A 22,113-nucleotide genomic window follows, 5' to 3' on the forward strand; every position below is an offset into this window, starting at 1 on the left:
GGTTGCAAACGTGCCTCCAGTATGGATCACGTTCACAACCAGAGGTATGACTATTAAAAAGAGCTTGCCTGCAAAAATGTGTGTGTTAGTCAAAACTACATACAAAAAAGCCTTGTGTCAGCCTCCAGGAACACGGCACCTCATCTCTGTGGAGGAATACGGCTGGTTCAGAAAAAATAAAAAATGAAATAAGTAGCATAATGTTCTGCTTCGGAATGTTCTAGTTCCAAATTCTAACCAGCTAGGCTCTGTTTCCAAAATGTTCCAATCACCTCCCCACCCAACCGCTCAGCATTCCATGGCCACTGACTTTACTTAGTCATCATTGGTTTCCTCCTTAAAAATATATATATTTGTTGTACTTTCCAAACCGTCCTGCCCGCTTATACCTCCAGGGAGGGCGCCATTTTGACTACATAAGCCTGGCATTTCAATGAACAGGTTAACAAATATGCAGCAGATTTCAGGAACTCCCCCCAACACTGCAGCCCAATAAATTGGAGATTTAAGAAGGCATCAATTTCTGTCCTTACTCCTGCTCCTCACAAGCAGCACTGATCCCCTTCTGCTGCAGTTTGCCTTCCATCAAGAGTCAAGTTATTTGTCTAGCGGTCCGCTGTGGCAGAATTTTACACAATGAATTATGTGTAAATGAAAGTATGATTATGTTATTTTACGATGCTCGTTTCAGTGCAAAGGCCATTCATTCCCGTGCAAAGGAAATGGCATGCAAATGGGGACATTGGTTCTCATTTGCCTGTTTAAGGGAATGGCCGCTGCCCCACTAACCTCAGCCAGCCCCCTTCAGCCTGCCTTCCTAGGGAACAAGGGGGGGCCCTGCCTGCTTCCTTCTCCTTAGAGTAGACTCAGACTTGTCTTTGCAGAACTCAGCAGGGAAGAGGCCTTGGAGGAGGAGAGCAAGGGAGAATTATCCCGCCCCACCTGTCATTCTGGCTCCACCTCCTGCTTGCGTTTCCCTTTTCAGTCCCAATGCAAACCAGGCACCACTGCCTGGTTAAAGTTGCTTGGGATAAATAAGGGAAATATTTATTCTGCAACTCTGCTTGGCTTGGCAGCTGAGTTTTTGCAGGATGCTCTCAAGGGGAACAGGAAGTTAGGAACGGGGAACTGTAAGGTAAAGGTAAAGGTACCCCTGCCCGTACGGACACGACTCTAGGGTTGCGCGCTCATCTCGCTCAAGAGGCCGGGAGCCGGCGCCGTCAGAAGACACTTCCGGGTCACGTGGCAAGTGTGACGAAGCAGCAGCTGGCGAGCGAGCATCAGCGCAGCACACGGAAACGCCGTTTACCTTTATAAAGCAGTACCTATTTATCTACTTGCACTTAGGGGTGCTTTTGAACTGCTAGGTGGGCAGGAGCTGGGACCGAACAACGGGAGCTCACCCCGCCGCGGGGATTCGAACCGCCGAGCTTACAATCGGCAAGTCCTAGGCACTGAGGTTTTACCCACAGCGCCACCCGCGTCCCTTTGGGGACCTGTACTGGCACGCAATGAGTTAACAGTTACAAGGACCCGGACTTGTAAATGGGCGGGAGTATGCAGATTTAGCACCAATCGCCATCGGAGTAACCAGGCAGATTGCTGAGAAATTGATAAAATCGAAAGAATAATCTAGTTTTGAGGTTAAATTGTCGATCTAGAGGGTGCTGAGTTGGACTACAGAAGTAGAAATGTTGTCACAGTGTATTTTGTGGAATTGGAAACGGTGCTGATTCCGAGGGGGCGTTGAGAGGTTTGCCGCACCAAGCTACCCACCGACAATTGAAAAGGCATCGGGAAAGGAGACCTGCTTAATTTTTGTTTCCCTTGGTATCGCTTCTCGGCCTTTTGGCTAAGATCAAGTGTAGTATCTGTTCTTATCAGTTTAATATCTGATATGTCCTCTATTTGAGGACTATATATTAAATGGATTTTTGGAGCTGGGAGATGGAATAGGGGCTTGCTCCATCCACTCCATGCATCGACCTGGTATTGCAGTACCTCCAGGAACGGTGCACCTCCCTCTGGGGGGAATATTGCTGGTGCAAAAAATAGATAAAGCTTTAATTCCCTGTTTTATTCTCAACTATAGTTTAGCTTTTTTTCTCAATGCTGAGTGTAAGCTCGGTTTGATTTCCTATGTCTCAAGAAAATACACCCGTTAATAATTATATTTGTTTACTCGTAAAGCTTGGAAGGAATCTCCCGCAGTCATCTTCTAGCCCAACCGCCTCCAATGCAGGACTCTTTTGCCCAAGGGGGGCGGCGGCTCTTGAACTCACAATCCGGAAGCTGAGTCTCATGCTACACGGACTGAGCTATCCCAGCATGCTCATTCATATATTCATAAAAACAAAGGGCTTCGACCCCATTAGAATGTTTGAAGCTTTGGGAATTAGATCCTATATGGAGCTTAAAGGTGAACCGTCTCTGCAACGTGGACGTGCCACATAAGACCCATTCTGCAATTTTTAATAACTCAAGTCTCTTAGGATGGCAGCACAAGTACCCTTTGGAACTCCCTGCCGATTGATATCATGCCTTCACTTTACTCTTTCCCCTGCCGGCTAAAAATATATTTGTTCCTGCAAGCGTGGGCAAGTTTTTATACAGTGGATGCGAGTTTTAATCTATTTTTAGTCGGATGTTATTTTAACGTTTCAAAAGTCTTGAACACCAGACCTTGAGGGGTTTAGTGGTGTATAAATTTTATGAACTAAAAATAAATAAATTCGAGGAAGAATCGCAACAGCACCGCAGCCCCATAAACACTAACAAGCAACCTTAGCAAGACCCAAACAAACAACAAAGCAATACAAACCCACCAAATTAGCAGATAACGACAACCTCATCAACCCCCTTCCCTAGTTCACATCGGTGGGTGCGTGCTCCCTCCAAGCATTAGTCAACATCCTCCCACGTGGGCAGAGGAGTAGCGAAACACATCGGGGAAACGGTGGCAAAAGTTGGATCTGCTTTGCAGTTGACCCAGATGCCGCTTGTCTCTTGCTGCTGCTGGGGCTGCAGATGCGGCTTTGCAGAGATCGGCCACTTCCTCCTTGTGCTCTAGAGATCTCCTTAGCTCCTCCTTCCCCCTTCCTCCCGCCCCACTGAAGATGGCAGCAGCAGCAGCAGCAGCAGCAGCAAGCTGGCTGAAAGGTCCTCGGGGTGTTTTCCGGACGCTGGTGCGCTCCTCGCTTTCTTCTGCCTCTTCCTCTTCCTCTTGGTCAGGTGGGTGCCTCTCACGCCAAGGAGAAAAAGGGAGGGCAGGGAGCTTTTGCACAATTGAGGTTTGCAAAAAAGGCTCCTTCCAAGCGTTCATCCTGATCTGCTTGCATCAAAGCTTAGGCGGCGGCTGGGCTCTGAATTTGGAGATTTATTAGGTGGTGCTGCCAGTTCAAATGAATGCAAAGGCGCCATACGTCTGAAGCGCATGTGCTCCTCAAAGATTTCTGGGAGCTGTAGTTCGTTAAAGGGGTGCCAGGAATTGTAGTGGTGTGAGGGGTAAGCTGTAGTTTCCCAGGGTTCTTTGAGGGAAGGTGAGGGCTTTAAATGTATACACAACCACAGACCGAGGGCACCCCAAACAGGAATGCTCTGCTATGTAAAGAGTCTTATGCTGTTTGTCTGCATTTTTTACGCGTGTGTGTACACACATACACATACACACACACACACACACACACACACACACACTTGGTCTGAGAGCATCAGGTGCAATAAGCTAAGCAGTTTTGTGCTTCATCAGTCCTTGGATGAGAGATCATGTCATGTAAGAGCAGGATTTAAGTATAAGTGATCATTCCCCCCCCAAAAAAATATTTTTTTAAAAAGAATATAACCAATATTTTTTCCCTTCTCCTCCGATGGTGTTTGTGCATTGGCAAATCTCACAGTTTGCCTTGAGCATGCTGATTTCTTCCTCTTGATTCTTGGTGATCCCATTTCTGCTGCACAACACCTGTGTTCATGATTGGAAGGAATAGAGGATTGGATTAGATGTTCCTCAGGGGTCCCTCCCCACTCTGATTCCCCCACTCTGATTTTGAATTATGCTTTGGGAAAATGGCTACCCCAAGGGAGTCCCACAGAAGGGCAAAATCCGCCTTTTAAGGCACTGAGGGCCACTCCCAACATCCTGTCTGATGCTTACACATGATGATTTGTGATTATCATGACTGTCGGGGCAATTGTATGCAATCCAGCTTTCAATATAGTTTGAGCCTGCAAAAGTCCTGGGGCAGCCACACTGCTTCTTCCCAAATCGGCGCATAATGCTGCAACTTTCTGCTTGAATCCTGTAACTTTTTATATCACAGATCTTCTGGTTTATTTTTGTCCTGCAATGATGATGATGATGATGATGATTTTCTCCAATTATAAAACAAATGAGAACATAACAAACACGATTAGGGAATGTACATCAAATAATAAATTTGAATATACATCAAATAATAAATGTCCTGCTTTTGTGACAGGGGGGTTGGACTAGATGACCCTTGGGGTCCCTTCCAACTAAGATTCTAAGTCACAAAAAAGGGCTGGTTAATGCCAAGGGAGTAAACCACCTTGGATTTAACTTCTGAGTAAATGTGCTTAGGACTGCGCTCTGGAGAATACCCTGTGTGTTTAGTTTTATTTTATTTTTTTATTTTTAAATTTTCAATGCAAAATTACAACAAAAATTACAAACACTGAATCCAAAATAAAAGAGTACAAACAAGAAAAAAACACAAGAGAAAAAAGAACACAAGAAAAACAAAAAAATCTACAAAGAAAACCGTATCGTCATTCTAATCATTATGTACATATACACATATTGACTTCCTTCGTTCTAAGACCTCGAAATTTTTACACTTTCTAATTTGTTGTGTCTAATGTAGATTACTTTTTGCACCATTTTTCTCTTTCTTTAACCCTGCAAAGCTTCGTTCGTTACATGTGTTTAGTTTTAAATTTTTGTGGGGTCAGAGAAAGGCAAGGCGAGCTGAGGTCCAGCAAATGTGTGGCCTCGCAGTTGACACGCGGCCCATTCTGCCTCCATCCATCTTCCAGATGATCTCCTTCGGCAAATGGACCAGCGCGACGCCTGGGACCGCTTCTACACCGCTAAGGAGAAAGGAGCTTCGCGTCCTGGCCACTTTGACTGGTTCTTTTCCTACCAAGATGTCTCGGGGTTCCTGCTCTCCTTCCTTCAGAGCTCGCCGGCCGGCCGGACCCAAATACTAGACGTCGGCTGCGGCACATCCGCTTTAAGTCTGGGGCTCTTTCGAGACTCGCCCCGGCAACTTCACATCTCGTGTTTGGATTTCTCCCCTCCAGCCATTGACTCACTGCAACAGCTAGTGAGGGAGAGCCCCCCACCGGGCCACCCTCTTTCCGAACTGCACTGCTACCTGGCCGATGCCACTGCCTTGACCAGCACCTTTCAGGAGGGATCATTCCACCTCGTACTCGACAAGGGGACCTGTGATACGCTGCTACGATGCCCCCAGGGCCCGGGCAGAGCCAAGACGTTGGTGTCAGAGTGCCTGAGGGTGCTGAGGCCCACAGGGAACCTACTTCAGTTTTCCGATGAGGATCCGGACGCCAGGGTGCCGTTTTTGGAACAGGCAGGGGTGGTGAAAGTTACCGTGAAGGAAATTGCGCATATCGGCGGCATCTGTTACTATGGTTACATACTAAGCCCAGACTCTTCAGGGACCAGTGGAGCTGTCAAATAGAAGAGGGACCGAAAAACTGTATCCTATGAGGTGAAGTAAAACCTTCGAGGCCAGCTGGGGTTTAGAAATTGGGTGCTAGCTAATGCTCTTCAAGCAATCGATCATGTAGTGTGGCAGCATCTGCTCTCTGGAACTCCCTGCCACTTGATCTTAAGCAGGCGCCTCTGTTGTGCTTGTTTTGGCGTCTGCTAAAAACTTTTCTGTGTAAGCAAGCCTACCCAGGGAAGAAAGCGCTGGAGGCAGAAAACAACAGGAATGGCAAAAGGGAATGACAATGAGCCGGTTTGAGAGTTATTCTCATTTATTACATTTCTCACCCACCCTTCACCATCAGGTTCCAGGGCGGGTTACAACAGTTTAAAAATACGTTATTTTAAAATAAGTTAAAACAGATGACAGTTGAGAGAATAGGGTGGGTTCTAAGATATACATACCAGTATATCTGAGGTGTCAAAGAGGTTAATCTTCGGCATATGACAAAAATTACATAATGCAGGTGCCATATACAACTCTGAAGAGAGAAATTTCACAATAGAGGGGCTGCCACGGAGACGCCCTCGCCCAGGCCTCCACCACCCCAAATTTGTGAGGGTGGTGGAACTACCAACAGGCCCCCTCTGCCAATCCTAACACTTGAGAGGCAGCCATTCAGATACCGGTTATTTGGGGCCTAAGTAATTGAGAACTCCAGACCTTAACCCGGCTGCTGCATTTTGGACCATTTGAAGTTTTCAAATTATCTTCAAGGGCAGCCCCGCATGCAGTGTGTTGCAGTAATCCAGCTGGAAGTTACCAGAGTGCGGAATACAGTGGCCAAGTCATTTCTGTCCAAAAGCTGGCGAACCAGCTGAAGCTCAAAATAAGCATCTGAGGCTTCAGTGACAGGGCTGGTTCCAGGAGGTACCCTCAAGCTACAGACCTGCTCCTTCCAGCTGCATGTATATAGATTTAGCCGCAGGCAAAAAACCAAGGATGGAGAACCCCTTTCAATTTGAGGGCCACGTTCTCTTTTAGACAGCCTTTTGGGGGCCTGGGGGGGAATGGGTGTGTCTGAGGAGCAGAGGTGACTGGAAAGAATCCCAAGGGCCAGACAGAACTTTGGCTTGAGATGTGAAGGCCTGGGGGGGGGGGGTGTTTCTTTAAAAAAATTATTATTCCATTTTTTTTCTCCCAAGCCTTCACATTTCTAGACCTAGAGAGTCACATTTGCCTCTCCCGCCCCAGTTTAAGCCAAGAGCTAAATGGAAAAGGAGGTGGCACTGTGTAGGAATTGTGGGAAGGAGCTTCAGGCCTAATCCTCTGCTGACAGACGCTCATCCCGGTTGATAGAATGACACTGAAGTCACCATTGCCATGTTTGGCTTCAGGCCCCTTTGCCTGGGAAAGTGGGAAGTGACAGAGACAGGATGTAGGTGGGACTATTGTGCTTTTTCTCTTTGCTGTCTGATGCTAGGGAGAGAGAGAGGGAGCCATGTTGCAGTGCTCCGTGTGTGTTTATATGTAAATAAAGTAGATTATCCAAAATGCTGAGTTGCTGAGGTCTGTCACACGAACTGCGAAGACTCTGCGGATCCCTAAGTGTGCCGATGTCTGTTGGCATCGGTCGCTGTGATGTTCGGGCTGAAGAAAGCTTCTGAAGCTCCTGAACGATCGACCAGGAGGGAGAGAACATGCCAGTCGGGCATGTGTCTCTGCCAGGGTCCTACTCAAGTGTAGGGCGAGCTCCTGACATCTGCTACCCCTCTGAGAGACACCTCAAAGTAGCAAGATGCTACTTTTGCTTCTTTCCAAGGCGATGCCCCAGAGTCCCTTTCCAAGACGTTGCCAAGCCGTGATTAGACGTAGGTGGCGTTGGGAAGGTACTGTTTCTGTCCATCTGTCCCAGGGAAACATTGGTCAGAACGTTACAGAAGCACCTCCTCCACGTCGCTGTCGAAAGACGACAATCCTTGGAAAACAAGAATAGAGGGGAGGAGGTTACAGGGGGACCTGGATAACCTGAAAATCTCTCGCAAAGGATTCTGGGCTGTATTCACTCAGTAAAGTGTGGCATACTAGGGTGCTGTTTTTCTAGAAAAAGAGGTGCCAGAACTCACCATGAATGTTGTTGTTGTTGTTGTTATTGTTGTTGTTGTTATTATTATTATTATTATTATTATTATTATTATTATTATTATTATGCCACCCTTCATCAAAAGATCTGAGGGCAGTTCACAAGAATGAAATACAAGCTAAAACATAAGTAAATAATTAAACCTAGACAACAAAAAATAACACTACAGTGGTTTCTCCGGTTAAGTACTTAATTTGTTCTGGAGGTCCGTTCTTAACCTGAAACTGTTCTTAACCTGAAGCACCACATTAGCTAATGGGGCCTCCTGCTACTTCCGTGCCGCCGGAGCACAATTTCTGTTCTCATCCTGAAGCAAAGTTCTTAACCCAAGGTACTATTTCTGGGTTAGCGGAGTCTGTAACCTGAAGCGTCTGTAACCCGAGGTACCACTGTAATGGCGCCCACCTGAGAGGTGCCAGAACTGAGTTCCAGCAAGTTCTGGCTGAAAAAAGCCCCACCCACAGATTGAGTTGAGATTTGGGGGGTGGGCACTAGTAGGACACTCACCTGCCCCCAAGTCCTCCTCGCCGTCAGCAAAGAGCTCGTCTTCCTCAGCCTCCTCCAGCAACGTGAAGTCGGGGGGCCACCGCAGCTCCCCGCTTTCCACATCGCCCCCTTCGATGGGTTCCACTACAATGGAGGGCAGGCGAGCCTTCCCGGACCACGTCTCCACATAACGCTCCTCTTCATACAGCCTCCGGGAGGCTGGCCCCTTGAAGACGCTCTCACACAGTTCCTCACATGGCGATTTTGGGCACTGGCCCCCGCAAGGGGCTGGCCGGATGCACATCTCCTCGCAGGGCAGCTCAAGGGGGTCCCTGGACATCTCCTCGTAGGTCTCGCCAGGGAGGTCGCCGCATGACTCCGAGGGGGAGCCACCGAAGGGATCTGCCCCCAGGCCCTGGGGAGGGCTTAGGAAGAGCTGGAGAGAGAAGTGCAGAAGAAGTTTTAACCCAAATTAAAGAACGGAAGGCCTTTTCACACGCTGACAATTTTTTAAATTCAGGACTTAGAGAGAGGCTGGTGCTGGGCACCCTGTGCGCAGGATTCCCCCCCTAAGAATCCTGGGAACTGTAGTTCGGCAAGGGTGCGGGGAATAATAGGGACAAAACTGCAGCTCCCAGAATTCTTTGGGGGAAGTCGCATGCTTTAAATGTGTGGTGTGCATGCAGCCACAGGTGGGCTTTACAAGTTACGGGGGGGGGGGGGTTAGATTTCAAGCAGCTTATTGATGGTCAGAGCAAGTTTGACAATGCAGGGGTAGGCAAACTAAGGGCCAGCGGCTGGGGCCTGCCCAATCACCTTCTCAATTCAGCACGGACGGTCCGGGAATCAGTGTGTTTTTACATGAGTAGAATGTGTGGTGAGATGCGGTGGCATCTCTGGGTTATTTGTGGGGCATAGGAATTCGTTCATCCCCCCACCCCCGCAAAAAATATAGTCCAGCCCCCCACAAGGTCTGAGGGACAGTAGACCGGCCCCCTGCTGAAAAAGTTTGCTGACCCTCCTGCCCTAGAGGAATGGGTGGGTTCTCCCTCCAGGGGAAGCCAGACAACCACCTGCTGGGCTGCTCTAGCTCACCTGTGGGGAATCTGTAGCCCTCTAGATGTTGTTGGACTACAACTCCCTTCATCTCTGACCATTGGACATGCTGGCAAGGGGCCGATGGGAGTTGGAGTCTGAAAACCTCACTGGACTCCAACTCCCATCATCCCTGACCATCAGCTATGCCAGCTGCAACTTAGCTGACCTCCAACTTTACAATGCTGCAGTTAGTAAATTGTGATAAGGTTTATGTTGCTCACGTCATCTTCAGTTTGCCATTTCCTTTTCTGGTAAATAAAACTCTTCTGATAACTAAAACTTTTTTTTTGGGGGGGGAGACTCCAATTGCAGTAGACAAAGCAGCTGAGCTCACACAGAGAGACTGCTTTGAGCTAGCAGTTCAACTCCTGCAAAGCTTGCATTTGGCTGTCCCAGTTGCCAAGACCCTAGTGAACAGGGAACGTCATTGAGGACATTCACTGGCTTTCTGATTCATGCTTTACACACTGGATGAGAAGGATAAGGGAAGTTCCTCAACTTGCATAGGAGGGAATTATATTATCTGAAGATGGAGGTGGACAACAGCTCGAAAGAGCGTTCCCGTCTTACCTGGGTGTTCAAACAAGGCTCTCGGTGGGAACTGTCCTCCCTGGCTGAGATCCACTGCATCTCCTGATCAGTGTTCGGACCAGGCTCACCACTCATGGCAGGATCCAGACCTCCTGTAGACATCTGGCACGCAGCACACGTTTCGCCCTGGGTGTCAGGGCCCTCACATCCCCTCATCATTTCAGTCATGACTGCATCTGGGAGCAGGCTGTCTCGAGAGATCCAGAGAGACTCAGGCCCCTTCCAGCTTTTGAGGTCCCTATCCATCACAAAAAATAATAATGAATACACATGAAAGCAAAACAAGATCTGAGGGGACGCAGTCACCACAGCCTAATCTTGTGTCATCAGAACCAACAGTTTTACAAGCATTTGAAACTCTCTTAATACGACAAGAACTATGGCAGCAGTCCTTTGTCAAGGGTGCAGAGAGATGTTGGGAAACCCCTCACAGAACTACAGTTCCCAAAGAGGTATAACAATCAATATCTTTTCACGGGGAACTTGTAGTTCTGTGGGAGGAAGAGAGAGGTCTCTGAGCAACTTCCAGCAACCTTAACACATAACCCTCCAACATTAATCTGATAAAAAATAGGGATGTCTGAAGGAAAAGCAGCACATTCTGAGATCAAATCAGAAACCAGAATGGCTTCTGAAAATCCACAATTGTCCCTGGAAAACAGGGACACTTGGAGGGTCTGTAATAACAAACAATGGCTCCCCCCTTTTTTTTTTTGAGGGGGAAGCCATGATTGTTTCATGTTTTGCTTTGAATGTGTGGTGTGCGGCCTCAGAATCGTATCCCTCTCTGATAGCGGAGAGCTCAGGGTGCGGCCGCTTAAGAAGGATTAGGGTCTGAGTGCCCTGACTCTGGCCTGGGATCTCACGGAAGCGCTAAAGCGCTTTGTCCTCGTGGCCAGATAATCCTTCAGCCATAAGATATGCCCACATATCCCATCACTGCATGTGGAGCAAAGGGTTTGTGGTGACGTGACCCTGGCTGCATAGGCAGCCTGCTCCCTCCCTCTGAGAAGAGCAGGCCCACGTGGAACATGCTGCGTGAAGAGGTTGTTATAGGAATTCTAAGGCCTTAGAGAGAGAGAGAGAGAGAGAATAAATGTTCATAAATGTACAAGGCAAACACACATGCATAAGTATAGTGTCTGAAATAGTACAGGAGAGTGTGATAGGAATTTTGAGGTCTTAGATATATGTTAAATGTTCATAAGTGTACCAACCAAGCACGTACATAGATCAGCACAGGAAGACCAACCTGAAACCATTTTGATTCCCAAACTGACCAAATGTTTTCTCTGCAAGGTCAAAGGAAAATGGAAAAGCCTCCCCATTGTCTTTTCCTTCACAAATCCTGTCTTAAGGGCACATTTGGCTCAGGAACTAAGTGTTTATCAGTACAAAAGAATGGCCAGGCTCCCCAGGCAATCCAATCAAGTGCCCATTAAACAGGTAACCTGGCAGACAGGAGGTAAACAAAGCACTCAGATTTCTGCTGTAGACCGCCCTTTCTGTGATGTAGGTATGATGTATGGGGGGGTCTTGAGCCACACCCCTTCTGTGATGTATGTATGATGTTTCTGGGGGTGGTCTTGATCTACAGGGTGGCAGTTTCAAAAGTCTATATAAGGGCTTGCACACCATTGTTCTGGGTTCCTTTGTAGCCTTATTGGAGTTCACTGATTGGGTCTACGTTGCTCCAGGACAGGAGGAAGGAAGTCAAAATGACACCGAGTTGGTTCAAAGAAAGAGTTTATTCTGCTCTCCGGATAGCAGAAGGCACTTGCGTGATTAGTCCACAGCAAGTCCAAAGAAATGACAAGTTTCATGCAGTATTTATATCCTCCAGGCACCCTCTCCCTCCTTCCAACCACGTCAGCCTATGTATGCAGGTTGACATCACATATGTTCCTGCTCTGGTACTCTCAACCATAAAAGGGATTTCCTTCCTGCACTCCTGACCATAAAAGGATATTCCTGTTCCTACTCCTATCTTGGAGCAAAAGGTCACTACTTCCGAGAACATGCTCTGGCGTTAGTCCCAGACTTGGGTCTCCCCGTCATTTGTGGTCAGAACATAAGAGATGTCTGTGTCTGTTCTACTGGTAAAGTCAAGGCCAGTCTTGCCGTCAAACTGATAAGGGAGAGAGCTGTGTTCTTGTTTTGCATTTGCTCAACGGCTCAAGTTTATGCATTTTAGCTAAGGAGAAATGGGGATTTTGGTGCAGTTTAAAAATGCCTGCACAATCAGTTTTGGGTTTGGGAAACCCATTCCTTCACCTTCTCCCTCCTGCGTGTGGTGAGTGAGGACCCTGTTGCAACAGATCAATAAAGATCAGGCTTACTAGCTACTTTGCTTTTCAATATTCTCTGGTTGGCCTCTGTTATTTTCTCCTACCAATAGGGAACCTACATAAGGACTCTATATGGGTTCTTGGATACCCCATAAGGGGGAAAAGGCAGATTTTTGTTTACAACAAGAGCAATCCTGAAACCACTCTGACTCTCCCAAATTGACCTCAAATATTTCTCTGCAAGGAGGAAGGAAATGGGAAAAACTTTCCAATTGTCTTTGGACTGTAGGGGCTTACACCTCCCTGTAAATACAGTCTGGCAAGTATCTGATTCAGGAAGTATTTACCATCTCCAAGGAATGGCCAGGCTACCCAGAAAAGGCAATCAGATAAGGCATTATCAGGTATCCTGGCAGAAGGATAGAAGCAACACACTCACATTTTTGCTGGGGACCACCTCTTTCTGTGATGTATGTATGATATTTTTTTTGGGGGGGGGTCTTGAGCTACAGGGTGGGCAATTTCAAAAGTCTATATAAGAGCTTGCACACCAATGTTCTGGGTTCCTCTCCTCCCTCTCTGCATGGGGGGAGTGGGGGACCTTGTTGCAGCAGTTTAATAGAGATCAGGCTTATTAGCTGCTTTGCTTCTCAATATTCTCTGGTTGTCCTCTTGTTATTTTCTCCTACTGACAGAGAACCTACGGGCTCTTGGGTATCCCATAAGGGAAAAAGGAGCAGTTTTTTCTTATAACAGGGTGTTGCTGTGGCAAAAATATTCCAGCTGGGGGAGCCTCCTCTCCCTGAAACTGAAATATTATCCTCCTCTGAAGCATGGCAGACTCATTAAATGCAGAGTCTTACAACTCCTGAAGCAACCCTAAACTCCAAGGGATTTGCAGCAATGTCAAAGTTGGGCTGGTCAGAATCTGAGGTCGCATCTTCACCACATGTTGAAAACGCTCCTATACTGCTTTAAGCAGTCGTGGCTTCCTGCAAAGGATCCTGGGAACTATAGTTAGCTATAGTTCCCAGCACCCGTAACAAGCTACAACTCCCGAGATTATTAGAGGGAAGGCACAAAGTGGTAGAGATGTGATTTAAATGGAGAGTGTGGATGTGAGCGCTCTCAAGAGAAGCTGTTTGGGAACTTGGCCATGCTAAAAAGCAAGCAAGGAAACAAAGAAACAAACATGTTCTTGACATGCAGAAATTAAAGAGGTGAAGCTCCTCCTCCCCACCTCAAATATTTTGTCTCTACCCTGAATAAAAGCTTCACTCTTCTTAAAAATATTTCTGGTGCACAAGGCACAGAGGGGAAAGTTGCAATTGCAGAATGTGTAGTATACCATACTGAAGTCCTCATTTACTAGCATGTTGAAATTGGGTCTGGGAATTAACAGGTAGCTGGTGTAACTAAAGAGGCTACACATTCCTTGCCAGAACTGACCCTTCAACCTATTTATCTATGGTTGATATGTCAGTGTAGATAATAACTGAGTTAGATGGACTGAGCTAAAAGGGAGTTTCACATGTTCCTATATTTCATTTTCAACACCTGCTAAAAGCATTCATCTTTGAAGAAGCCTTTCCCAGTCTGCACCTATACTGGCTCCCCCACTCCCGTATTTCTTAATTGTTTTATTACTTCTTGGTTGCCACCCTGGGCCTGGATATAAACTTAATAAAATGAAATAAATCAGCTCTGCCTTCAGAACTATGAGGAACCATGGAATCTTACTTTATTTGGGGGGGGGACCATGGTTCAGTGGTTCCCTGTTTTGCATGCAGAAGGCCCCTGATCATAGCTGTCAACTTACAGATTTGAAAATAAGGGACCAGCAGCCTTGAAAATAAGGGATCAGCAGTCAAAATAAGGGATCAACAATTACTTTGATAAAATACATATTTTGTTGCGTGCAAATGGCTTTAGATACCTATTAGGTCCATAAATTACCATATAGCATATATTCAACACAAAAAACAGCAACAATTTGTTGTTGACAAAGGACAGCTGGACATAGAAAGGGCCCCATTACCTTCAGTAGCTTATTTAAGAGACATCATCAATAAGGGACAGCAGCAGGACATGGCACTGGGATAAGGGACTGTCCCGCCAAATAAGGGACGCTTGACAGCTATGCCCAGGTTGGGCTGGGAAGAAGAGATTCCCCTCTGAAACCCTGAAGAGCTGCTGCCAGTCCGTGCAGGCAATACTGAAGTAGATGGACCGACAGCCTGACTCAGCCTAAGGCAGCTTCCTCTGTTCCTATAGGAACTCCTTGAAAACAAGGCAGGTTCAGTTGGGAATCCACCAAGAGGAACTCTCCACCCCTCCCCTTCAGTTTCTCACCTTTTCCTGGAAATCGGTCCTGTGGGATCTTGGGTGGATCCTCTTCCAATTCCCAGGGCTCACCTTCTTCCGGCAGAAGGGGAAATATCCTCTTCCTTGTCTGGTGGAATTGGTGGGGCAGAGAGTGTGTTCGCTTCCCCAGGCTCTGGACAAAATAACAGAGCCATGGGGGGGAGAAGGAGGGGCTTCCAGATCCAGGGGGTGAGGTCACCCCGGGACACTGGCCATCCATCTCTATTCCCTGGATATTAATCGCCCTCTGAGATCATGGAAACTCAAAGCACAGCTAATGAGCTCAAGGCAGAGATTGTCACAGGGCTCGTGCGAAGGGTGGGGAATGCCTTACTTAAAGCAGACAGTGGTGGTGCCTGTCCTTTGTGTGTGCCTCATCGCAAATATCAAGGTGTAAGTGGGTTGCCAACTGATGGGACAAACCCAGCTGGGCCTGCACCTCTGCTTTTAATAGTGGCTTGACCCTCAAGTGAGACTTCTGGGTTTTTAAATAATAATAATAATAATGGGGACGCGGGTGGCGCTGTGGGTAAAACCTCAGCGCCTAGGATTTGCCGATCGCATGGTCGGCGGTTCGAATCCCCGCGGCGGGGTGAGCTCCCGTCGTTCGGTCCCAGCTCCTGCCCACCTAGCAGTTCGAAAGCACGTCTAAGTGCAAGTAGATAAATAGAGACCGCTTTACAGCGGGAAGGTAAATGGTGTTTCCGTGTGCTGCTCTGGTTCGCCAGAAGCGGCTTAGTCATGCTGGCCACGTGACCCGGAAGTGTCTTCGGACGGCGACGGCTCACGGCCTCTTAAGCGAGATGAGCACGCAACCCCAGAGTCGGACACGACTGGCCCATACGGGCAGGGGTACCTTTACCTTTACCTAATAATAATAATAATAAGAATACATTTTTGTATCTAACCTTTCTGATGCATGTGCATCGCTGAAGGAGGCATCCATTGATTTAAAAAAGGCAACCTCACAATAAAGTCGCAGCATCAGTAAATTAAAGTGGTACCTCAGACACTTCAGGTTACAGACGCTTCAGGTTACAGACTCCGCTAAACCAGAAATAGTACCTCGGGTTAAGAACTTTGCTTCAGGATGAGAACAGAAATCGTGTGGCGGCGGTAGCAGGAAGCCCCATAAGCTAAAGTGGTACCTCAGGTTAAGAACAGTTTCCGGTTAAGAACGTACCTCCAGAACGAATTAAGTTCTTAACCCGAGGTACCACTGTACTGCGGAAGAAGGTACAAGAGATGAAAAGCGATATTCAGATCAGAATGTTGTCCAGCCAGGCAGCAAGGCAAGAGCAAACTCTGGGGCTTCTATTTAAACGGCACGGAGATGAGTGTGCTAGTCTGCTGACACACGCAAGCCAACATTTCTAACAGCATAGGAGCAGGGGCTGGTAAACAATATGGTACCTGAAGGATTGCCCCTCAAGTGGCAATCAACATTTAACAGCATTATCCAACTTCAATTCATCCAGGCAACAAGCTCACATCTCTTACCATGTGATCCATTTTTGTGAAGCATCCTCTTAAGATTATATGGCCTCATCCACTCATAAATTTAATGTGGATATTAAATTACTTGTGTCTGGTTTCCCAGCATCCTCAGTCAAGTCCCCTGCCCTCCAATTAATTTGGATTTCCCAGATCTGATGATAATCCAATTAAGGGAAGAAGGGAACCCATCATTGGCTGTGTGCACATTGTCATAAACTCTGGCTCCAATGTGCTCCCAGCATTTGAAGCTTCACATTCATCTGTATCCTGTAGTCTTATTTAGAAATTCTTCTGTTTGATGTATTTCCCCACAAACCACCTGCCACCCGATTTGAAAGTGCAAGCTGAGATGTGTACTGTTCAGGCAGATGATGGAACACATGTGCAGAAGATGTCTTCCTTGAATAGGAATTCTGTGGCAGGTGGGGTTTGCCATTTCGGGGAAACAAATCAGGTAAGCAGTATCAGGTGAAGACACTGTTACCCTCTCTGGTGTGTACAGGAATGCAGAAATTTGACTTGAAACGCAGCGCGACCGATGGGGCCTTTCAGTGTGTAAAGGTAAAGGGACCCCTGACCATTAGGTCCAGTCGTGGCCAACTCTGGGGTTGTGGCGCTCATCTCGCTTTATTGGCCGAGGGAGCCGGCGTACAGCTTCCGGGTCATGTGGCCGGCATGACTAAGTCGCTTCTGGCGAACCAGAGCAGCGCACGGAAATGCCGTTTACCTTCCCGCCGGAGCGGTACCTATTTATCTACTTGCACTTTGACGTGCTTTCGAACTGCTAGGTTGGCAGGAGCAAGGACTGAGTAACGGGAGCTCACCGCATCGCGGGGATTCGAACTGCCGACCTTCTGATTGGCAAGTCCTAGGCTCTGTGGTTTAACCCACAGCGCCACCCATGTCCCTATGTCCACATGTTTCAATTTGTACATAGCCACAAAATCACATTACCCGACTGCAGACACACTGAAGTACATTGTGATATCATACTGTTGTTTTTTAATGCACAAGGTGACATTTCACTGGACAAGCCAATAGTGAGGTGTAGGGTTGCCACATTTTGCCAGTTGCTTCTATGTTTTTAACCGGCCCCACCCCTGGCCCTTTATAAGCAACTTATCTCCCAGAAATTGAAGAGGTGAAGAAGATAACTTTCTCTCCATGCCAGAGTGTTCCAGGCTAAAACCACCTTATAACAATGGTTCTCAAACTTTCTTCTTGGGAATAAAAATGTGCTCGTGCCACACCAATTTTTTAATCGATAATAAATACGTTGAAAAACACAGCTACGATTGTCTTCAGTATCACTTGATGTTCTTGCTCTCGTTTTGAAAAGATATCTATCCACATTCTGCAAATAAAAATAATTATTTTGATACTATACTACGCTGAAATGTTTAAAGGTTTCTTTGATTGTCCCCACAACACTTGCCACCCTCTCCTGCCACACCAATGTTGCATGCCACACCCTCAGAGTACCACTGCCCTACTAGATTGCCACTGTCATTTACCTCTCACAGACTTACTATTCCCATCAACCCTGAACAAACCACAATGCCCAAAATTATTCAAAAGGAAACATTGCTTTGAATGTGCTTCAGAGCTATAGTGTGTAAAGAGACTCAGAAAGGCATTGCTGGTCAATACGAAGTTAGATGGCCCAATAGTCTGACTCCGTATAAGGCAGCTTCCGATGTTCTTATTTATTCTAAAATAATTACTAGCTTAATACTACCCTATTACCGATATTATTATTGTGTAACAGTTTTCTGTAAGGCAACGAAAAGGCATTGAAAGTGGAAATACAATTGCTCAGAGTATACAACATGCTTCCAGCAAAAATCCAAAACTGTAGGTTGTACCAGGGCTAGCTCTACTCAAGAGTCGACCCATTGGAATTAATGGAAATGATTAATTGAAGTCCATGAATCTCAATGGGTATGCAGAATTTAATTGAATGCAAGCTAATATTAGCCAGAACCCAACTTCCCCTTCAAGTAACATAGGGAGTGCCTTACACTCCCACGAGACCGGGTGGACTCTCCTTCCCCGAAGGTTTTAAAGCAGAGGTCCATCCAATGCCCATCTGTCATGTATGATCTAGTTGAGATTGCTGTATTGCAGGGGTTGGACTAGATGACCCTCAGGGCCCTATACAATTCTGATTCTAGACTGACAGGCAGCGGTTCTCCAGGGCTTCAGATCTGGAGATTCTGGGGCTTGAACCTGCAATCTGCTGCATTCAAGGTAGATGCACTTTACTTATTTCTCTTGTTAATTACTCATTCCTAAAATAATGAATATGAACTTCAGAGCATGGGAAGTCACCCAAAGATATATAATTTGGCATAAAATTTGGTCTTCTTGGTTGTATTATAATTTGGAATGTATTTAATGTGGTTTTTGTTGGATTGTTAAATTGGAAAACTCAATAAATATTATATAAAATAATGAATACGAGGATAATCTCATTCTGCTCTTTGGTCATTATGAGAGATTAAGATCCTTTGCGGGAGGAAGCTGTGAGCTCTTTCTGCAATGTCCGATACTGTATACGGTTTCCAACGCACCATAAAATCATCCCTTTGGCATCTTTTTACCAGTGATGTGAGGTGGGATTCCCCCCCCCCCTTGTGCTTTATTTTTCCGGGGGGAAAGAAACCCGTCACATCTACCGGCCCTTCTAGCTCAGTACTGCCTACACTGACTGGCAGCGGCTCTCCAAGGTTTCAGGCAAGGAGCTTCTTCCATAGACGCCATTGGGGACTGAACCGTGGGCATTGCAACGCAGATGCTCTGCCACCGAGCTACGGCATTTTCAGGGCAATTTTTTAAACCAATTTTAAAAACCAAATCCGAAATAATTCTTCTAACACAAATGAAGACCCGAGTTCGAAAGAGCAAGACTCCGTTCCTGTTTTGGCGCTTCTTTAACATCTCCATAACTCTCTCCTTTTCAAAATAAAAAAAATCCTTCCAGTAGCACCTTAAAGACCAACTAAGTTAGTTCTTGGTATGAGCTTTCGTGTGCATGCACACTTCTTCAGATACCATCTGAAGGTATCTGAAGAAGTGTGCATGCACACGAAAGCTCATACCAAGAACTAACTTAGTTGGTCTTTAAGGTGCTACTGGAAGGAATTTTTTTACTGTATTTTGACTATGGCAGACCAACACGGCTACCTATCTGTAACTCTCTCCTTTTCTTATCTCTAGGTTGCGGCCGGGACACTCTAGCCCAGACACACCTCTGCTCTCTAGGTGGTGCGCCACCTTTTTTCTTCCCCGCGCCCTTCCAGGGAGGCTGGTTCTTCCCGCTTGTCTTTTGGGGAGTGTTTTAGGAGCGGTGGGGTGTCGTTTGCTTCCATGGAGACTGCCTACCGCGTAGCAAAGGGGATCTTGTTCGTGGCGGGGTTCACGGGCGCAGGGCTTGTGCTTTGGGCCGTGGTCGCGCCGGACGAAGCGCGCAGAAAGGAGATGGCGAAGGTGGGCGAAAGCTCCAGTCTCCGGGGTTTGAGGTGGAGGTCAGAGGAAGCCAGGGTGCACTTGCGGGGAGCCCCGGGCTCAGCCCGTGGCGTTTCCGGCTAAAGATAGCAGCTGACGAGAAAGGGACCCCAGAGATCCTGAGAGAGCTGCTGCCAGTCAGAGCAGAGGATACTGGCCCCAATGGGCACATGTAGTCCTCCCGTGTCTGTCTCTATAGCCGTAGCTGCAGCTCTCCAGCGGTTTGACTTCACCCTTGAAGGCACCTCTCCTGGATTTTCTAAACGTCTTTATTTCTTTCCCCAGGAGTTTGCTGATGCTACTCCACAGGTGTTGACTGAGCGGCAAAAACATAACGCCATGGTAATGGAGATCCTGAAAGAGGCATCGAAGACCGATGAGAATGTGGCTCACAAGCCGTGGCCCTGGAAAAAAGAACAGTGAAGCAAAAAGAGTCTGTGTTGGCTGGACTCTGTTCTAAACTGAGAACTTTGCAGAAGCTGAATCTAGGAGGACTTTACTGTCTCTTCAATGGAGAGATTCTTCCATTTTTTTCTTCTTGCTGTAAGGCTTGCTTTGGTGTAAACATTGAGCGATAAAATTTCCTTTGTACATCACAGTGACATTTGTACTTTTTTAAGGGTTTGTTGTAAACTAGCAACAACAAAAAAGAAGTTTGTAGTTATGAAAGTAATACGTGTGTAGAGAGAGAGAGGGCTTATATTTTGCCAAGTTGTCTGTACAATGACAACATACACTTTCCAGCCAGAGCAGGATACCTCAGCCCCAGGGGCCGAATGCAGACCTTCAGGCCTCCCTATCTGAGTCTCAGAACTTTCTTCAAGTAGCACCTCTCACCTGCTTTGTGCCCCAAAAGTGTTTGCCTGGCTGGAATGCAGCCTTGGATTCTGATCCTGTGTCTTGTTTGCCTGGCTGGAGGGTACAGAGGTAATTGTGTAGAAACCAGACCACTGTACCAAGGTAACATTCATTGTCGTGCCTACTGTTGCCTTTGGCTTTGCCTACCACTGGCATGTGGTGCTCAGAAGGTTTCCCAGAACGGAACATGGTCCTCTTGTACAGAAAAAAGCTTCCTTGCCCCTGTCTTCCATGATCTCTTATCGCTTGAGGTTCAGGCCACCCACTGCCAGGCATGGAATGGTAGGTTGGGAAGTCACAGCAGTGACATTGCCATGAACAGTCCTTAGGGAACCTGTGTGCTGCTAAAAGTTGTTGTACTCCCATAATCCATGGTTCTTTCAGTATGCTAATCAGGGCTGATGGAAGTTTGAGTTTGTCATCACCTGGAGAAACAGGTTCCTCATCCCTGACTTAAATGTTTCCCCATTAGACTGAATGACAGCTATTCATTGGCATGGGTGGAAAAAAATGAGAAACCTTATGAAGACCATTTGGGTGCAGTCTGTGGTGGCTGGTGCCCCTTGGAACTGCTTGGGCAGAAGGCAGGGAGCCCAACAGAAGCAGGAACCATCTAATTCTAGTACAGTGGTACCTTGGGTTACATACGCTTCAGGTTACAGACTCCACTAACCCAGAAATAGTGCTTCAGGTTAAAAACTTTGCTTCAGGATGAGAACAGAAATTGTGCTCTGGCGGCGCGGCAGCAGCAGGAGGCCCCATTAGCTAAAGTGGTGCTTCAGGTTAAGAACAGTTTCAGGTTAAGTGCGGACCTCCGGAACGAATTAAGTACTTAACCCGAGGTACCACTGTACTGTCCCCATCTTCCTCCTGGTTGAGTTTTACAAGAAGCAACACTGACACAAAGGAGTAGGAATCTGACAGGCAGGGCTAACTCCTGGACTGGTTGCATATCAGAAGGCAGGCAAGTGATGGCTAGCTGTGGGATGACGCATTGACAGGGAAGCCCCCCCCCCGTATGGTTTCACATTGAATGGGGGCCCTCTTGCTGAGATTCCTGCATTGCAAGAGGGTTGGACTAGATGACCCTTGGAGTTTTCCTACTCTATGATTTGCCCTAGCAGGTCTGCCTAAACTTGGTCTAAACCTGCTCTCTGTGAAGCCCACCCATCAGAATCAAACCTGCTCCTATCGCCACAGCCTGTATAAGCCCCTTTCCCTTGCAAAAGGCTTATCCTCAGTTCTATTCTTCCACTGAAGAATATTGGAAAGATGGCTTTTAAACTGTAGCAGGAACCCCCCACCCCAATCATTCTGTTTGTACAAACTTCACACACACTCACACTCACACATTACATACGCCACATTTCTGTTATAAATTCATAGAAAAATCAACCATACATCGGATTTGCACTGTTCCATTTTTATTTTACTCCATATGACAAGGACTATCAAAGGGGGGGTGGCTTGGTTCTGGTCAGCCATAATCCCTTCAGCATACCAGCACATCCACAGGAGCCCTGCCCAGTTGCTATGTCAACCCTGATAATCCCAGACAGAAGACAATCAGGATCACAAAGAACTTGCA

The 22,113-nt window shown here is 47.0% G+C and overlaps 2 protein-coding genes across 6 annotated transcripts in view; one reads left to right on the top strand and one right to left on the bottom strand.

The window, feature by feature from the left end:
• The first annotated feature begins 3,037 nt into the window (after positions 1-3,037).
• On the top strand, positions 3,038-6,011 carry CSKMT (citrate synthase lysine methyltransferase). 2 transcript variants are annotated; one of them, XM_081173400.1, is made up of 2 exons: positions 3,038-3,231; positions 5,056-6,011. In XM_081173400.1, the coding sequence occupies exons 1-2, from the start codon at positions 3,117-3,119 to the stop codon at positions 5,721-5,723; spliced, it is 783 nt and encodes a 260-aa protein (XP_081029526.1). In that variant the 5' UTR covers positions 3,038-3,116; the 3' UTR covers positions 5,724-6,011. The 2 variants fall into 2 exon arrangements, with proteins under 2 accessions (XP_081029526.1, XP_081029527.1); XM_081173401.1 differs by having other exon boundaries at positions 3,112-3,231; positions 4,972-6,011.
• Positions 6,012-7,141: 1,130 nt separating this feature from the next.
• The window catches only part of LBHD1 (LBH domain containing 1), a 109,441-nt gene continuing 94,469 nt past the window's right edge, over positions 7,142-22,113 (bottom strand). The window contains exons 1-4 of one of the 4 annotated variants that reach the window (XM_081173399.1): positions 12,286-12,447; positions 9,991-11,661; positions 8,344-8,758; positions 7,142-7,671 (exon numbers count right to left, since the gene is read on the bottom strand). In XM_081173399.1, the coding sequence (XP_081029525.1) occupies positions 7,628-7,671; positions 8,344-8,758; positions 9,991-10,257 (726 nt within the window). In that variant the 5' untranslated portion in view covers positions 10,258-11,661; positions 12,286-12,447 and the 3' untranslated portion in view covers positions 7,142-7,627. Of the gene's footprint in view, positions 7,672-8,055; positions 8,759-9,990; positions 11,662-12,285; positions 12,449-14,651; positions 14,782-22,113 lie in introns of those variants that run through there. The other 3 variants (XM_081173397.1, XM_081173396.1, XM_081173398.1) reach the window with 3 other exon arrangements.

Source organism: Podarcis bocagei (genome assembly GCF_964188305.1).
Source record: "Podarcis bocagei genome assembly, chromosome: 16".
Taxonomy (NCBI): domain Eukaryota; kingdom Metazoa; phylum Chordata; class Lepidosauria; order Squamata; family Lacertidae; genus Podarcis; species Podarcis bocagei.